The sequence below is a fragment of the Schistocerca cancellata genome, chromosome 6 (genome assembly GCF_023864275.1).
Source record: "Schistocerca cancellata isolate TAMUIC-IGC-003103 chromosome 6, iqSchCanc2.1, whole genome shotgun sequence".
Classification (NCBI taxonomy): domain Eukaryota; kingdom Metazoa; phylum Arthropoda; class Insecta; order Orthoptera; family Acrididae; genus Schistocerca; species Schistocerca cancellata.
Window position 1 is genome coordinate 23,773,142 of NC_064631.1, and position 18,452 is coordinate 23,791,593.

Sequence of the window (18,452 nt, forward strand, 5' to 3'; positions counted from 1 at the left end):
GCGATCCCTGTGTTGTCAGGGGGCTACAACCAACAGGGTACATGGCGGCCCCACCAGAATGGACTGGCTACCGTGCTGGACATGAGGTGCAAAGAATTCCATGGTCATCGTCAGTGCAGAAAGCGAAACTGCATAGTGCATGGTGGCAAATGCACCCAGGAAGGTGTCCTCACCCAAGAGATGGAGAATGAGCGGGACTGCAATGTGATGACAAGAAAGTGGGCTAAAAATCTCAATGCACAAAGGTGCCCTTCCCCAACTGGCTTGCTCTTCAGGAAAATTTAGAAAGATGGAGGTCAAACCTGACAGAAGACCATCATGTAAAAGCCAAAACATGTGAGACTCATTTTAGTTGCCTCTTATGACACGCAGGAATACCTCGGGCCTATTCTATACCCCTCCCCCCTCCCCCCTGGACCCACAGGGGGTGCAAACCAGTCTACTCTTCTCAGGCTGTGAACAAGAAAGGTCTATTCATCACCAGGCAAATACAATGATAAATTTGACACTATTACATTTCTAAAATCCAAGAAAAGTAAAAATGAATGTGATTGTTGGTAATTTATGAAAATCTGTATTTCTTCTCCAGAAGCCATCATACGGTTTGTGGCGAAGGGTATGTTGTTATTTTCTCGTTTCTATTGTATTCACAGATGGTTCATGGGAACAATTCTGTAAGCACTCCTCCAAATAGGACCAAAGTTCTCTGGTATAATGGCAAGAGTCATTAAGCAACAAGTGTGTGGGAGGCAGTAACACTGACTCATCTTGAAACATCAACACTTGGAACTTTTAGTCCAACTTTTTCATGATGATTTACATTTCCATAGTATCTCCAACTGAAGTTACTGAAGAAAATATTATAAATAGCAACAATAAATCATTTCAGACATATAATAATGTACAAAGAATTTTGCTGTATTTGCCTACCTGTGATAAGGTCTCTATTTCTTCATGTGTGTCAGATGAATCAGGTGATTCTGCTGTTGGTGGCTTGAACATACCGCTGTTCATTAGCAACAATGGTCTCATTCTAGGCCAACCAGTTGCAAGGAACTCATCCCAATCCATTTCTTGATGGGTGTCAAAGAACAACTAAAACAAATGATTTTAATAAATTAAAGGTTTTAAAATATTATTGCTTTTAAATTTATTACAATTCTGACAAATTTATTATTTACAATATCTGTATGTAGGTGCATAGCTATTCTAATTGTGTATATTCCTTAAATTTCTTGTTTAACTAATTTCTTCTTTTGGCATTGTAGTTTATTAACATCTTGTGTTTCAAGAACACATTTCCCACACCAGTTAACCACTACAAACATCTTCTCAAAGTTTATTTTTTTCATATTTTTTCATGCAGATAATGATAACTACATCTACATATATATTCAGCAAACCACTATGATGCCCACAGCAGAGAGTATGTCTCATTGTACCGATTATTAGGGTTTCTTCCCGTTCCATTTATGTATTAAGTGCTGGAAGAATGATTGCTTAAACGCCTCTTCATGTGCTGTAATTAATCTCACCCTCTTATCATGATCCCTATGTGAGTGATAAGTAGGTGGTGGTTGTATACTCGTAGAATCATCATTTAAAGCCGGTTCTTGAAACTTTTTAAGTAGGCTTTCTTAGGATAGTTTATCTTCAAGAGTCTGCCAGTTCAGTTTCTTAAGCATCTCTGAGACACCCTTCCAAGGCTCAAACAAACCTATAACCATTCACACTTCTCTTCTCTGCATACATTCAGTCTCCACTGTTAGTTCTGTCTGGTACAGGTTCCTCACACTGTAGCAATATATGAGAATGGGTCATACAAGTGATTTGTAAGCAATCTGCTTCGTTGACTGATTGTATTTATCCAATAAACTGGAGTCTACCTCTGGCTTTAGCCACAACTGAGCCTATGTGTTCATTCCATTTCATATCCCTACAAAGTGTTACACCCAGGTATTTGTATTAGCTGGCCAATTCCAGCTGCAACTCACTGAGATTATAATAATTGAATCTTATGTTTTTTTTCATTTTGTGAAGAGCGCAGTTTTACATTTCTGAACATTTAAAGCAAGTTGCCAATCTTCAAATGGCTCTGAGCACTATGGGAGATGCCAATCTTCACGCCACTTTGAAATCTTATAAACACCTGATTGAATATGTGTGCTGCTTCTTTTAGACAGTACTTCCTTACACATAACTGTGTAATCTGAAAAAAGTTTGAGGTTGCTATCAACATTGTTTGCAAGATCATTAATATACATGAACAGTAAGGGTATCAACACACTTCCCTGTGGTACACCTGAAGATACTTCTACGTCTGACAATGACTCTCCACCCAAGATAACATTTTGCGTCCTCCCTACCAAAAAGTCCTCAATCCAGTTACAAATATCACCTGATACCTCATATGATCATACTTATGACAATAAGTGTAGGTGTGGTACTGAGTCAAATTATTTATTATAAGCCTTGATCCAAAGCTTTCAGTATGTCAAGTGAGAAAAGTGCGAGTTGGGTTTCACGTGATCGATGTTTTCAGAATCCAAGGTAACTGGCCTTGAGGAGGTCATTCTGTTCAAGATACCCCATTGTGTTTGAGCTCATAATATTTCTAAGATTCTACAGCAAATCAATGTCAAGGATCCCGAATGAGATTTTCACTCTGCAGCATCAAGGATATTGGACAGTAGTTTTGGGGATCACTTGTACTACCCTTCTTGTAGACGGGTGTTACCTGTAATTTTTTCCGAGAACTGAGCATAGTTTTTTGATCAAGGGATCTACGATAGATTATAGTTAGAAGAGGGACTAACTCAGCCTTATATTCAGCAGCCCCTGGAGCTTTGTTCAATTTTAATTATTTCATCTGTTTCTCAACACCGGTGACACCAATACTTATTTCACTCATCTTTTCAGTGGTAAGAGGATTAAATTGCGGAAATTCTCCTGGTTTTTCCTTTGTAAAGGAACATTTGAAAACTGAGTTACACACTTCAGCTTTTGCTTTGCTACCCTCCCTTTCAGTTCCTGTCTTACTCACTATGGACTGGACAGTAACTATTGATGCCACTAACAACCTTTATATATGACCAGAATTTCTTTGGGTTTTCTGAAAGATCATTTGACAATATTCTGCTTTGGTAGTAATTGAAAGCTGCAGCCATTGCTCGCTTTAGAGCCAAATGCCTTTTATTCAGCATCTCCCTATCTATAACCCTATTCTTTGTTTCACACCTATTATGCAGTAGTTTCCATTTCTTTAGAAGTTTATTTAAAGTGACTGTGACCCATGTAGGGTGCCACCAATTATAAACTGTTCTACTGGGTACATATCTACCCAGTGCATGATCAATTATCCTTTTAAATTTGACTCATAGTTCCTCTACATGCTCCAGTCCTGTGCGAAAAGTTTCAAGTGCCCCATTCAGATGTGACACTACTGCTTCTTTATGATACAGTAAGATGACTAATAGTTTGCCGTAACAATGAAAATATGCAAGAACTGAACACCTAGAATTTTTGAATCTATTCAAATTACTATCATCAATTACTTAGCTATGATGGTAGTTTCAGGGTAGTGCAAATTCCATCCTACAATAATCCTGCCTTTCTTCTGGATAAGGATGTTACTAAATTTGAATAATTAGCAAGATATACAACAAACTGTTTGTCAGACTGTTTATTTGGATGAAATTCTTTACACTTTACAGAATGTGACATCCATCTGATTGAGTACTGGACTAATTTTCTGTTTCAGACTAAGATACAACACACACACACATTAAGTAACATGATAATTAACAGAACTCCAACAGACAAAATACACAGACAACTCTCAAGTATAGTGAGTACAAGTCCAGAGAGTCCAGTGTGACAACACTCTTTTAAAACAGCAATTGTAAAATTTAATAATGGTCATGCCGGCCTCAACTCTAACCTTCCTGAAAAAAAGAGTACACTGTGAAAATCGGGGCTTTTCAACAATATAGGAAAAGACAGACTGCTACTTACTGTAAATAAGACATGTAAAGTTGCAGACAGGCACAATTAGAAGACACTTACATAAAGCTTTCGCCCACAGCTTGAACAGTAAAAGAGAGACACTCATTATTGGCATTCTGGCCTGAGATGCTGGAGTTGGCGGTCATGTGTGTGTGTGTGTGTGTGTGTGTGTGTGTGTGTGTGTGTGTGTGTGTTTTACTGATTTAAGTGTCTTCTTTAGAGTAAGTAGCAATCTATCTTTTCCTAAATTGTTGATATTCCTACCTAGAGTTTCCACTGTTTGAAATTGGACTTTTGTAACTTATGCTGCTTTCAGGCTGGAGATGAGTTGGTTGCTGTTTGTAAATATCTAAAGCTCGGTCTGATTGCTGTCAAGTAATTGGAAGCAGCTCCTAATAGGTTTATTGGGTGAACTGCCAAGAGTAACAGAGGTATCTCGGACTATCCTCTCCAACAGATGCTGTCTTCTTTGCAGGAAGCACAGAATCCACCACCATGTGTCCAGTTGACTGATAGTGCCATGTCAGTTGTAGTTCTAGGGGCCCTGTACAGCGGAGGCACGGACCTGGGAGAACTATGGGTGTTGCACACATCCTCCCCAGAACCAACTAGTTTGAAGTGCTGTCTTCAATGGACACTGAAACTGAAACTAATAAGTTTTTGAGACAGATTTCACCTGTTGGAAAACATGCTGTGTCCCGTGTCAAGGGGAACCAAACCCAAAAGGATGGATGTCTGTTTATCACCAACAGTTCACAAGTATGGCGAACAGTGGAGCCACTTAGGGGCATGACAGCAAGCGGCAGAAGGATCAACTTGTGCACTCTGTTTACATTCAGCATGTTGAAGAGGTTTGACTGACAACCAATGAGGCATCAAGTTGCAACCAACTGCAGGTTGTGGTGAATGTTGGAATGAACGATGCCTTTGTCTGAGATCCACAGTCATGCTCTGATTATTCCAATGACTGCCAGAAAGGGCTACGAAGACCAGCCTTGCTCATGGAATTTCTGCACATTCACAATTTGCAGCATTGTCCCCATAACTGACAGGGGTTCATCGGGGTTCTGTTACAAACTGAGCTGTGACTTCCTTGACTTGAGTCACTGGGCTGAAAATTGCAGGGTCCACCAAAATGGGTCAGGTATACACTACCCATCAGTAGCTACTACCCAAGGGTGTGTGTGTGTGGGGGGGGGGGGGGGCAACAAGGACTGTTTAAAAGGAGAAAAGCGCAGATAATATAGTTGCAGGGAGCCCAAAAGTATTAGTGTCAAGTGCAAGGTAATGGTCCTCATAGATGAAACAGAAAAAAATCCTGGTGATCAACTCCCAAAGCATTAACAAAACAGTTTCAGAGTTTGATGATGATGATTCATGTTTTAGGGACACTAAACAGCGATTTCATCAGTGCTCTCTATTAAAAAATGACAAATTTTAAAACCAAGTTGCATCTTCACACAAATACTGAAAATACACCCACAACATTGAGAGATTCATAAAGGACCAACTACAGCAGAATGACAAACCAAAGTAGAATAACTGTATAAAATCAAGGATAGGATACCAATATAGACATAGTTACATTTAAAAAGGAGGCAAATGACTATGGCTGGGTGACTAATAAGAAATATTTGGTGACCAAGCCACTCCGCAACACATTAAAAATCTTACACACAACATTCTGTGAATAAGTCTTGGCCTCCCACAAAATCTTAAAACACAAATCACAGTTGCCTCATTATCAACTGAAATAGAGGGCAGATACTGTGGGAGACCCAGATCTGCACTCATGTCATCATATAAAACATATTCAATTAAAACACATCATATCAACAGCTGTATTTCCACACCTGTGACACACTGGGGGCTCCTCGCGACTTAAGACAAAGTCATGTGTCAATGGGCAATGTTCCACTGTTAAGACTTGTAAGGACTACTACTTCGGCACATCGTTGTTGGAATGAGGTAAGACAATGTCACACTGCATGAAGCTCATTATTATTCACTTCCATCCACTGAGCCTTCCACCAACAATGGAGATGGATGCTGGCGATTATGAAAAGAAAAAGCCACATATGTTTGGTGTACCACGAGGAGAATATGTTGAACATACGCTCACAAGCCTTGGACACAAGCTAGCAACTGGACTCGTGCAACAAATCCTTGATGACAGCCTAATGCCCCTGCAGTAAATCACATTGAGCATTTTGAGGTACAAAGGGCTTGCTGATCCATCAACTGGCATCCGTATTCATGCCTGGGTTGCATGAAGGCTTTATAGCATTGGAGCAGACAGGTAATGTTGGCCCCTTAAAACCTGACTGATGCATTTAAGGATGGTTAAAGTCTTGAGGCATCTCATTATTATTGTTTGTTTTCTCATAGGGCACAAAAAACAACTAGGGTCATATACGTCCATGTCAGAATTGTAGAACATGAAGACATGGAGAGGAGTTAAGAGCAACTACAAGTGTATGTATCAAAACGTGTGGTGCGTGGTTGAAATGATCTCAGCGACAAATCTAAAGTGTACAGTGAGAACTATTACGTGTGCAACAACGGGGATGCAGTGGGAATGCATTTACACCAATTGGACGAACATTATGAAAACAAACACTCGAAACCGACGTTTCACGACAATGAATCTATAAAAACACACCAAATGTCAGAAAGAAAGCACGTAAACTGTCTGATGATGAATCACAACGATTCAAAACCGGTAACGGTTTCCTTTGAATAAAGGAACTCAAAGTAAATTTGTGGCTGGTTGCTGTCCTAACACCATCAAAATTTGTCTTCAAACAACAGCCACTGTCTCCAACATGTTATCTTATGACAAAATTGCACAACTACAAGCTAATCTCAATGGACAGAAGAGAAGACAGCTAAAAACAGGGACGTGGAGACACGTCTATAAAATATGCCATAGAGAAATGGATGTCCTGAGCTAAAAATTAAATGTCCTTCACCATGCTGCCATGACGGATAAAAAGTAAAACACGGTCGACAGTCCGCACATTGTTCACAAAAACGGCTGATAACTCAGATGGCAAACAAACGAGAACATAAATGGTTAAAAAAAGGGCATTCTGTCAGGAAATGGCGGACCATCAGAGGTTGAATGCAATGAGCACAAAATGGTAGGGGAGTGGCACTTAACAAATGGCTAAAAAGACAGTGCACAAAATGCAACCTAGCTATACTGATCTCCTCATGGTGAGAGGGCTGAGAGGAACTTGTCCGAGCTGCTGGGAGAGGCTTAATTAACTGGCGATTGTTCACACGAAGGGAGGACCAGTAGTGATGCCAAAGTTACACCATATGCTGACAGACGGCAACACAATCATCGGAGGGAATGTAAGAACTAGGGCGCTGAGGTATGAGGATTGCAGCCTTGGCAGTAGTGTCAGCAGCCTCGTTTCCTGTCAGACCGACGTGACCAGTCAGGAACCCACATAAACGTCACAGTGACTCCATCAAGAGTGGTCAGGTTACAGCTTTCCTCGACCCATTGCACTAAGGAATGGACTGTGTACAGCACACAGAGGCTTTAAAAGGCAATGAGAGAGTCAGAGAAGATGATACAATTGAAAAGCCTGTGTCGCCAGATGTACTGTATGGCCTGGTACAGGGCGAAGAGCTTTGCTGCAAATACTGAACAGTGTTCCAGAAGCTGATATGGAAAAACATTGGCGCCAATGATAAAGGCACACCTGACACCATGCTGAAACTGAGAGCATCAGTGTACACAAGAGTACTATCACAAAGCTCCATGCAAAGGTCGTGAAACTGAAGGCGACAGAGCGAGGCTGGAGTAGTGGCCTTACAAAGAGAATGAAGGCCAAGGTGGACACGTACCACCAGACAAAGCCAAGGTGGTAAAGGGTTCACACGAATTGGGAAAGTGGCAGATAGCTGCCAGAGCAAGAGTCGAAAGCGAACTCCAGGTGGCAAAAAAAAAAGATGATGCGCCCTATACTGATGATCAAAGGAGTCATTGAAGAAGGACGCATAAGATGTGTGGCCACACATGGCACACAAATCGCATGCATATCTGCTGAGGAGAAAGTCATGGCGGTACGACAGCAGTAATTCGGCAGCTTCTGCATACAGACTCTCAACCAGGCTAGTGTAAAGGGCGCCAATCGCCAAACAGACGCCACAATGGTGGATAGTATTGAGATGGCATAAGAGGGATGGACATCCTAATGTGTAAACAAAACATCGATAGTCCAGTTTCAAATAGACAACGGACCAGTACAAATGAAGGAGAGTGGTTCGATCTGTTACCCAGGAAGTACCACTGAGAACACACAGGACATTGAGGGACTGGGTACAGGGGGCTACCAGGTAAGACATGTGGGAAGACCAAGAGAGTTTCCTATCGAGCATGAGCCCCGGGAATTTAGTAGTTTCAATGAATGGAAGAGCAACAGGCCCATGATGTAATGATGGTGGAAGAAACCAATTGTGCCACCAGAAATTCATACAAACAGTTTTTGTCAGTGGAAAAACAAAAGCCACTGTTGATGCTCCATGGGTAAAGACGATCGAGACATCACTGAAGATGTCGCTCAATCACACAAGTCTCTGGAGAACTGCAATATATGGCCAAATAATCAATGATAAGGGAGCCGGAGATGCCCACCAAGAGACTCGGCATTATCGGGTTAATGGGGATAGCAAAGAGGATGATGCACAGGACGGAGACATTTTTCCTGGATAAATGTGTCCTACAAGGCATGGTCTTTTAAAAATTCCTGAAGGAAACTAGCCATGCGGTCACAGAAGCCTTGGGTGTAGAGAGTACGGAGGATACCAGTCCTCCAGCAGGTGTCGTAGGCTTTCTCCAAACCGAAAAACATGGCCACAGTCTGGGATTTCCACACAAAACCATTCATGACATGGGAGGACAAAGTGACGAGATGGTCAACTGCAGAATGGCACACTCAAAATCCACACTGTGCAATGGTTAGTAAAATGCGAGGCTCTAGCTGTCATACCAGCCGAGCATGAATCATACGTTCCATTGCCTTGCAAACACAGCTGGTGAGAGAAATTGGGTGATAGCTAGAAGTAAGGTGTTTGTCCTTACCAGCCTTAGGTGTGGCTTCACACCAGCATCTGGGAAATTTTCCCTCTGCCCTGATGAGATCGCACATATGAGGCAAAAAGTGCTTGCCCACAAGAGAAAGATGCAGCAGCATCTTAATGTGAACATCGTCTAGTCCTGGGGCATAGGATCGAGATGAAGCGAGAGCATGATCTATCTCCCTCATAGTAAAGGTGGCATTGTAGCACTCATGATTCTGAGAAGAGAATGGTATTGCCTGAGCCTCCTCCGGTTGTTTCTGATGGAGGAAGGCAGGGTGATAGTAGGAAGAGCTCAAAACTTCCACAAAATGGCAGCCAAAGGTGTTGTAGATAGCAACAGGGTCCACGATGACACCGTCTGCTATTGTCAGGCCAGATGGCCAGAGAGCCATCAGAGGTTGGCCACACAACAGAGGAAAGGACGGAACTGTTAGAAGAACTAGTGAATGAAATCTACCTACCTCTTTTGCCATCCCAAAGAACACAACAACACTTTGCACGCATCTATTTATAATGAATACAGTTTGCCATCATAGGGTGGTGGTTAAAAACGCAGGGAGCATGTCTCCGTTGCGAATTGCGTCACTGGATGCCTTGGTGGCAAGGGACTGGGACACGATGTGGTAAAGAGGAAATGCAAGGAATGGAATGTTCTGCAGCAGTAAGGATAATGTTTGTGAGATATTCCACTTGGTCATCACAACTGGGGAAATTTTGTTCTTCAAAGGTCGCCAAGGAGGAGTAAAGCAGCCAGTTAGCCTTAGTAAGTTGCCATGTGGACGTGCACACAGATGGGGTAGGAATCAGCAAAGGGATAGCATACAGGAAACGGTCACTCGAGTAGGTGTCAGAAAGAATGGACCACTCAAGACGATGAGCAAACTGGGCAGTGCAGAAGGATAGGTCCAATTGGGAATAGGTGTGTGTGGAGTCGGAAAGGAATGTGGATGGTCCAGCGTTAAGACAGAATAGGTGAAGTCGGTTAAGAATGTCAGCCAAGAGGGCACCTCTCTGACAGGTCCTGGGAGAATTCCAAAGGGGACGATGTGCATTAAAGTCACAGAGTAGCAAAAAATGGGGGAGGTAGCTACCAATAAGTTGAAGGAAGTCTGCCCTGGTGACAGAGAATGAGGAAGGGACATATATACGTAGTACAGAGGAGAAAAGTCAGGTGGGGAAGAAAATGGCAAACTGCAACAGCTTGAAGATTGGTAATCAGGGAGATGGGTTGACTATGAATGTCATCCCATATGAGCAGCATGGAATGTCAACCTCAGGGGTAAAGCCAAAACGAATTGGTAAGAAATGTGAAAGCTCAAAACTCATGATGGCGCAATTTTGTTTCCTGAAGGCAGAGTACAATGGGATGCAACTGTAAATCCTCTTTGTGGGACTGAAGGCCAAGAACATTGCACTGGAGGTGAATCACGGTGAGGAAGAGATGTAGGGGTGTCACCTCGGCAGCGGCCAAGTGACGACCAGTCAAGAGTCACTAATACAGGGCACAGAAGCAGGATCCTGCTCCATGGGGTCCACAGAAGCATCGGCTTGCTTGTGCAGTCGGTCTCTGGAATCCAATACTGAAAAATGGTTGGTGGTGCGCACCAGTGACACAGAGGCCGGCCGGGCTAATGTACTATGTGGCGAGAACTTGAAGAGGATCTACGAGTTGGCAAAGGAGAAGACCGTTTGCCTTTGGTGGACTTCTTCGAGCCTTGCCAGTTAGAGGAAGACTCGAGTATTGTTTGGCTGCAGTGACTGAGGAAATCTTCACAGGAGTACTACTTCCGACCTTTTTGGCCTACCGCTTGTGTAGCTAGTGGCTTAGCCCCTTGAGATGAGAGTTTGACTGCTTGCTGCACAGCTGGACGGGGGGATGGCGATGAGAGCTGAATTGGAGGTCTCATGTCTGCGTGGACCTGTTCTTCATGGAGCAAGGGGTAACAAGAACAGAACTATAGGTGCCAGACAGGAGAATGTAGGGTCTGCTACAAGCCAGTAACTCGCGAGCAATCGGGAAAGGCACTTTTTCCTTTAATTAGATCTCTTGGACAGCCCGCTTATCAAAATACATTGGGCAATTCCAAGTGGAGGCGCCATGGACGCTGTTGTAGTTGATACAGAGGTGAGGAGGCGGCAGGCAATTGCCCTCATACGCATCCCTACCACAGGTTACACATTTGGCTGTGTGTTGACAAAACATTTTAGTGTGGTTGAAATGATGACACTGGAAGCAACGCATTGGGTTCAGACTGTACGGCCGGACTGTGATCACATCATAACCTACTTTGATCTTGGACGGAAGAACCACTCTATCAAAGGTGAGAAAAGGAGTGTGGGTAGGCACTACGGAGGAATCTACCTTCTTCATTACACTGTGGACGGCAACGATACCCTGATCAGAGAGGTAAGATTGGATTTCAGCCTGTGTTAGACCGACAAGCAGCCTGGTGTAAATTATACCGTGGGAAAAATTCAAAGTTCTATGGGCATCGATATGAACAGGGTAGCCATGGAGAAGTGAGGCAGCAAGCAGTCGTGCTCGAGAATCAGAAGTAGTCTCCAAAAGCCAAGTGCCTTACCGTAAAGGAGAGCAGGATTTCACAGGGCCGGCAACTACATAAACACCTTTCTGAATAATAAATGGATCTACCATGGTGAAGGACTGACTGTCTTCAGAACATGAGACCACAAAGAACCGTGGTGCAGTGGGAAGGGTCTTTGAATCATTAGCCTCGTTATGTTTTGTAGACATTGATTGTGAAGATGATCCACTCATTGTGAGGAAATCCCCCATGATTGCCAGTGTCTCTGATGGCACGCTCCTTCCAACTGGGGGCCTCCTTCACAAGGATGCACACTCGCATTAGGTCGTTGTTCACACCTCAGGTCAAACCTCCCGAAATATGCAATACCCAGTTGTATGGGCTGGCCTCCAGTAGCATACAGGGAGGAAGAAGGAAAAGAGGAACATCAAACACCGAAGTGGAGGAATCAGAGCAGAAGGGAAAAAAACAACGGAAAAGGGAGTGAAAAACAATGGTGAGTCTGTTCCTACATCAGCAACTGACAATGCAGAACACCCCCAATAACACCCCAGACATGTTCCCCAAGGGAGGAAAAAGGAATAGCAATAGGATAGACATGCAGCACAGAAGGGAAAAGATTCTGCAAAGGCTGGGGCCCCATGGTAGCCAAGCATGAACCCACCTAAGAGTGGTGAGCCCCCGGAGGAGTAGGGGAGTGCTCATTGTGTCCTTTCCGACCTGCCGGTTGTGTAGCAGGTGGCTTCGCCCTCTGAGGCGAGAGTTTGATGGCTTGTTGCAGATTCACAACCGCAGCGCTAAATTTGAGGTTGAATATCTGTGTGACCATGTTCTTCATGGAACGAGACAAGAACAGAACTATAAATGACAGACTGTTGAATGCAGGGTTTTCGTCTAGCAAACAACTTGCGAGTGACTGGGTAAGGAACTTTTTCCTTTACTCAGATCTCCTGGACAGCCTGCTCATTGAGATATACGGGATAATCACAGGAGGAGGTTGCGTGGTCGCCACTGCAGTTGATGCAGTGCGGAGAAGAAGGTGGACAATTGCCCTTGTGAGCATCCTTACCACAGGTTACACATTTGGCTGGGTGCCGACACGATTCTCAAGTGTACTTGTAATGATGACTCTGGTAGCAGTGCATCGGGGTTGCAATACATGGTCTGACTGTGATACTTCATTACCTGCTTTGATCTTTGATGGAAGAACCACTATCAAAAGTGAGAAAGACAGTGCATGTGGTCACTAAGGCGACACTTACTTTTTTCATCACCCAATGGACTGCAATGACACCCTGATCAGGGAGGTACGTTTGGATTTCTGCCTCGGTCAGACCATCGAGCAGTCTAGTGTAAATAACACCACAGGAAGACTTCAGCGTTTGATGGGCCTCCACAGCAAAAGGATAGCCATGGAGGAGTTAAGCTGCTCTCAGTAGTTGTGCTTGAGAATCAGAAGTAGTCTCCAAAACCAAAGTGCCATTGCATAAACAAGAGCAGAATTTCACAGAGCCAGCAACTGCAACCACATCTTTCTGTATAATAAACAGATTTATCATATTGAAGGACTTACAGTCTTCAGGATGTGAAAACGTGAGGAACTGCAGTGCAGCTGGGAGGGTCTTTGAATTGTTAGCCTCATTCCATTTATGTTTTATAGACATTGAGTGTGAAGATGATTGGCTTATTGAGAAAAAATTCCCCATGATTGTCAGTGTCTCTGATGGCACACTCCTTCCAACTAAGATCACACCTCCCGAACAGCTGACAGAGGGACCAACTGGCAATTTGGGAAGGTAGCAGCTCAGGCAATCAGCCTTCCCTATGCCTGGCCTGTACCAGCGGGTACATGCAACGAACCCTACCTGTCAAATTGGGGTTGGTAATGGGAATTAAGCATTACCCAATCACCTGTTACACGTCAGATGCATAGCTGGCCTTCAGGAGTCCACAGGGAGGAAGAAGGAAAAAAGAGGGACCACATATGCCAAAGTGGAGGAAGGACAGTAGAAGAAAAATGAAGAAATAAAAAATGAATGAGAAACAGTGGTGAGACTGTTTCGATGTTTGCCACTGAAAATGCAGAACATATTTCCAAAAATCATCCCACACATGCTCCCCAAGAGAGGGGAAATAGAATAGCAAGAGGATAGACATGCAGCATGGAAAGGAATCTATACAGCAAAGGCTGGGGCCTCATGGTAGCCAAGCATGAACCTCCCAAAGAGGGGCGAGCCCCTGGGGGTGGGGGGGTGGGGATGGGGGGGAATCTCATTATTAGTTCTTTAACGTGTGGCAGCCATGTTAACCTTTCATCAAACGTGAGGCCCCACCTGTTTCGCTTTCTCCTTAAAAGTAAGAACAGAAACAACACCCCCCCCCCCCGCCCCCCTGACGTTTTAAAACAGGTAAATTCAAAGGAGACTAGTTTTCTTCAACCATCTGATTGTTAAATGCCGTTGCTGAGAAGCTGCAGCAATGTTAGAGGATGCAAAGACGACGGAGATGTTGACCATAAACAAGGAAACTATAGGGGACTCTATGAGTGATGTATTGCTGTTGACCGCTATGGTGAACACTCTACTGCTGATTGCTATGGTGAACACCATTACATTTAAGATGTTCCCTTGAGGAACGCTGTCCTCCTGCTTAAAATGACCAGGCGGGGCATCCCAACATTTTATCTAAAATACGTTTCAAACAAGGAGGACTGTATGAAAGTGAGGAGATGCCCACAAAACCCTCACTCACAGAGCTGCAAGAAAATACTATCTACTGCACCAGGACCAAACTTGGTAGAATTAATGTCAAGGACATGGGGAAGAGAAATAAAGCAGAATCAATTCAACTTTAACACTTTTAATGTGCTGCTACAGTACATCATGCCATTACATGCCAGTATGATTACTTCTATAAAAGGGGCTCAATATGGCGACCATCAGTATCCAGAAGAGTCTGAAAGCGCAGGATTGCATTCTGCACAGCAGAATGAAGCATGTCCATAGGTATGCTGGCTATCTCTCTTGATACGCTGTGCTTCAGATCAGAACCTGTGTGAATGATCCCCTGGTAAACCCTGTCCTTCAGGTAGCCCTACAACCAGAAATCACAAGGAGTGAGATCAGATGACTGTGCCGGCCAATCATTTGGAAACCATCAGCTGATAATTTGATCACTTGCAAATGTGTTTTGGAGAAGCAGGTGAACTCCACAAGCAATGTGTGATGGGGCCCCATCTTGCATGAAAACTGTTGAGTTCAATGCATCTCTCTCCTGTAGTGCAGGTATGACATGCTGAAAAAGCATATCGCAGTAACTCTGACCAGTCGCACAACACATCTTTGGTCCTCGAGCGCCAACCTGCTCAAAAAAGAATGGGCCAATGATGAATGTAGCCATGAAGCCACACCATACGGTGACATGTTCGCCATATAGAGGAACTTCATGCATAGTGACTTGAGGTGAAGATCCCCACACTCAAAATTCTGTGTGTTCACCTCACCTGTCAGAGAAAAATGAGCTTCGACTGTCCATAGGATGGTCCAGGGCCAGCCCTCATCAACTTCAATTCTTGTGAGAAAGTGGAGAGCAAAGTCAACATGTCGTAGTGTGTCCTGTGGTGCCATTTGCTGTACAGTATGGATCTTGTACGCATAAAATTTGAGAATGGTTCGAAGCACATTCCATACAGTGGACCACGGGATGTTCAACTATCACAACCCAGCACGCGCACTCCAGTTTATTTGAACTCCTTCATCATACTCCACGCAGCAGGTGGGAAAGAGAACCCATCCGTAACCCTTGCAGCCGGCAGTATTCTTCAAATGCAGCTGCAGCATTACGGTTGTTTTGATAATAGAGCTGCACCAATAATGCCCTGCCCCTTTTGTTGAAGTTCATGTCAATAAGTCAACAAGTGCACTGCGACAGGTCAGGTGTCAGACTATGAATCACGAGTGTTAAATAAGGAAAGTTTAATTATAATCACCCGGTATTATGCCTCCAGGTAGTATCGTAGGCTTTTCCAAATTACAGAATACACTGGCAAAGTGTTGTTTACATAGGGAAGCTGGTTGAGTTGCTGTTTTGACCAGGGTCAGATTATCAAATGTGGAAGCAACATCACCTGAACCTGCACTGGGAGTGACTGAGTGGTGACCTTGTTTCGAGAACCAATACAAATTGCCAGTGGACAATACGCACCAGTGTCAATTCTATACAGCTTGTAAGACTAACACTATGATAACAACCAAGGTTATTCTGACCCAATCCTGGGTTTAAAATCAGGATTGAAATAGTTCCTTCCACAAGGTGGGAACTATTCCTGTTACCCAAATTTCATTAAAGAGCTGGACGAGGAACTCCTTCAACTGCCATGTCAACTGTTCCATTGATCTGTACATTATCTGGCCATGACCAATCGTAGTACTGGGCTACTGACAAATACAGCAGCTACTGGCCGATACAGAATCCAGCTCCCAAAGAATGAAAGCCTGGTTGCATTCCTCCACATTGAAGCAGAAATGAAAATCAACCCTCTCCTTTGTCATCTGATAATGATGGAAAGCTAGATCCTGGCTATAATCAGTCATAACAGTGTTATAGGATTCAACCACTGTCTTAGCAATGCCTGTCAATGACATCAGGAGGTGCCCTTGGTCTCTTACAGCTGTTATTTGCACTTGTGAGCTCTGACTGGAAATGCTGCTACTCACTTCCCGTATTTTGCTTGTGGGTGTGGACCTATTGTGGAGTTCAGGAACTCTTGACAAGACCTGTGCTTACTCTCTTGAATTTTTCTCCTCACCTTTGCCACCACTATTCGAAATGTTGCAAGATTCACATCTATCAGGCAACAACTGAATCATTGCGTAGCTCCCCTCCTGTCCCTGACTGCAGAATGATACTCACCATTCATGAAGGGACAGGCAGTCTCCTACGCATTCATGTTGACGTCAGGATGGATGCATCAGTGACTTGGTGAATCACAGCTGTAATGTGACCCCACCAGTCCTGTGCACATTTACACTGTTGAAAACCAGCTAACTGCCTGTAAAGCAGTCTATTAGCCTTTCTGAACACCCATCTCAGCTGCTTCCTTTCTTAATCTGCGCCATCTGGCAGATGGAGCCAGATAGTGTAGTGATTGCTGCCATGAAGGTTGTCATCCACTTCCCACTGAGCAGTCTCCACAACGGCAGGCAAGCAAAAGGAGAGGTCTATGGTTGTATACAAACCCATAGCATTGCTGAAATGCGTAGGTAGACAATGTTCAGCTGCACACGGCTTATGTGAGATCCTCATTTATCCGATCCCTGAGGCAAGTGGTGTTGGATTCCCATAGTGAACTGTGGGCATTAGAAGTCTCCTAAAAAAGACAGGGATGGGGGAGTTCAGCAACAATCTGTGTGAGGATCTTGCTGTCAATGGGCTCATGGGGCAACAGGCACACAGAGCACACTGAGTCATTAGCATGGACCATTATCCTAAAACTGGCTGCTTGTAGCATTGTGATTCAGGGCACAGGGGAAGAGTGGAATGTGTTCTGGATGAACACCGCTACACCACCCTTCACATTACCACCAGTGGTAAGGTCATCTTTCCTGTGAAGGTAATAGCCTGCAAGCACAGATGTGTCAGTCTGTTAGAAATGAATCTCTTGGAGACAGAGGAAAAAATGTGTGTCATGTGTGAGGAGTGTCAATCCTCCAAATGGGTCTTGCATCCTTTCATATTTCACTGGTGTGTCTGTCTCCATAGCGCAGTAGTAGCGTTCCGCCTACCACGGAAGGGGACCGGGTTTGCAGGGGACTCGGTGTTTTGTGTCCTTCATCACCATTTTCATCATCATTGACATGCAAGTTGGCAAAGTGGCATCAACTAAACAGACTTTTAATACAATGGCCGAACCCCGAAGGGGATATCCCAGCCAATAAACGCCATACGATCATTTCATATTTTCACTGGAGTGTGGGAGCCATTTCAGTGGTGCAGATTTAATTTAGCCCTATCTTTGTGTCAGGGTGGTGATACACTTGTTGAGCTATGGGGAGTAAAGGAGCTATCTAGGTCTGGTGATGAGGCATCTAACTCCATTGTGATGTTCTCCTCATCCATCAAACATGCCATATTGACAACTGCTGATGCACAGAACAGCTTCTGACTCAAATGTTGAGACCCTTTCTCTGCCCCCTGCTGTTTCTGTGATGCCTTCTCTATGCTATTATGGAAGTGTTGCCTTTCTCTCGTGTCAAGACTGTGGGGATCACTATATCTTCTTTCTCTTTGTTTTTGTACGTACAGGAGCAAGTACATTTGCTGTTGGTGGACAATGATTCGCTTGTTGTCATCTGCATCAAAGTGTCTTTTTTCATCAAAGAAGCTGAAGAAGTGGCAAAGATGGGGGGAGATTCGTTGTCTTATACTCTTTTTTAACTTCCCTCTGCAAAAACTAGGCAGTCTTGGTTCCAGACTGAATGGCTTCCAGAGAAGTTGATGCATGCTGCTGAAGATGTGCAGTTGCTGTGAGATCCCTGGGCTGATTTTCCACATCTCCACAAGTTGTTTCACCTCTGCAACTCAGCACTGTGTGACCAAATCGCTGCACTTGCAACATCTCATTGGGTTAGGTATACAGGATGTCCCAAGAGGAATGGTCAATATTCAGGTATATGACAGAAACACTCATTTGAAGCATAAAACTCCATATGGACATATGCCTCATTCTGAATGGTTTCTGAGGTAGAAAACAATTAATGTGCATTTGTTTTTGGGCTAGTGACAAGGATATATGTGCGTCTTACA

General features: G+C 43.9%; 1 protein-coding gene across 1 annotated transcript in view; it reads right to left on the reverse strand.

Moving 5' to 3' along the window:
- The window catches only part of LOC126088512 (glucosidase 2 subunit beta), a 182,478-nt gene that overhangs the window by 80,602 nt on the left and 83,424 nt on the right, over positions 1 to 18,452 (reverse strand). Inside the window, exon 6 of the mRNA XM_049906658.1 lies at positions 931 to 1,095. Within this exon, the coding sequence (XP_049762615.1) occupies positions 931 to 1,095 (165 nt within the window). The remainder of the gene's footprint in view (positions 1 to 930; positions 1,096 to 18,452) is intronic.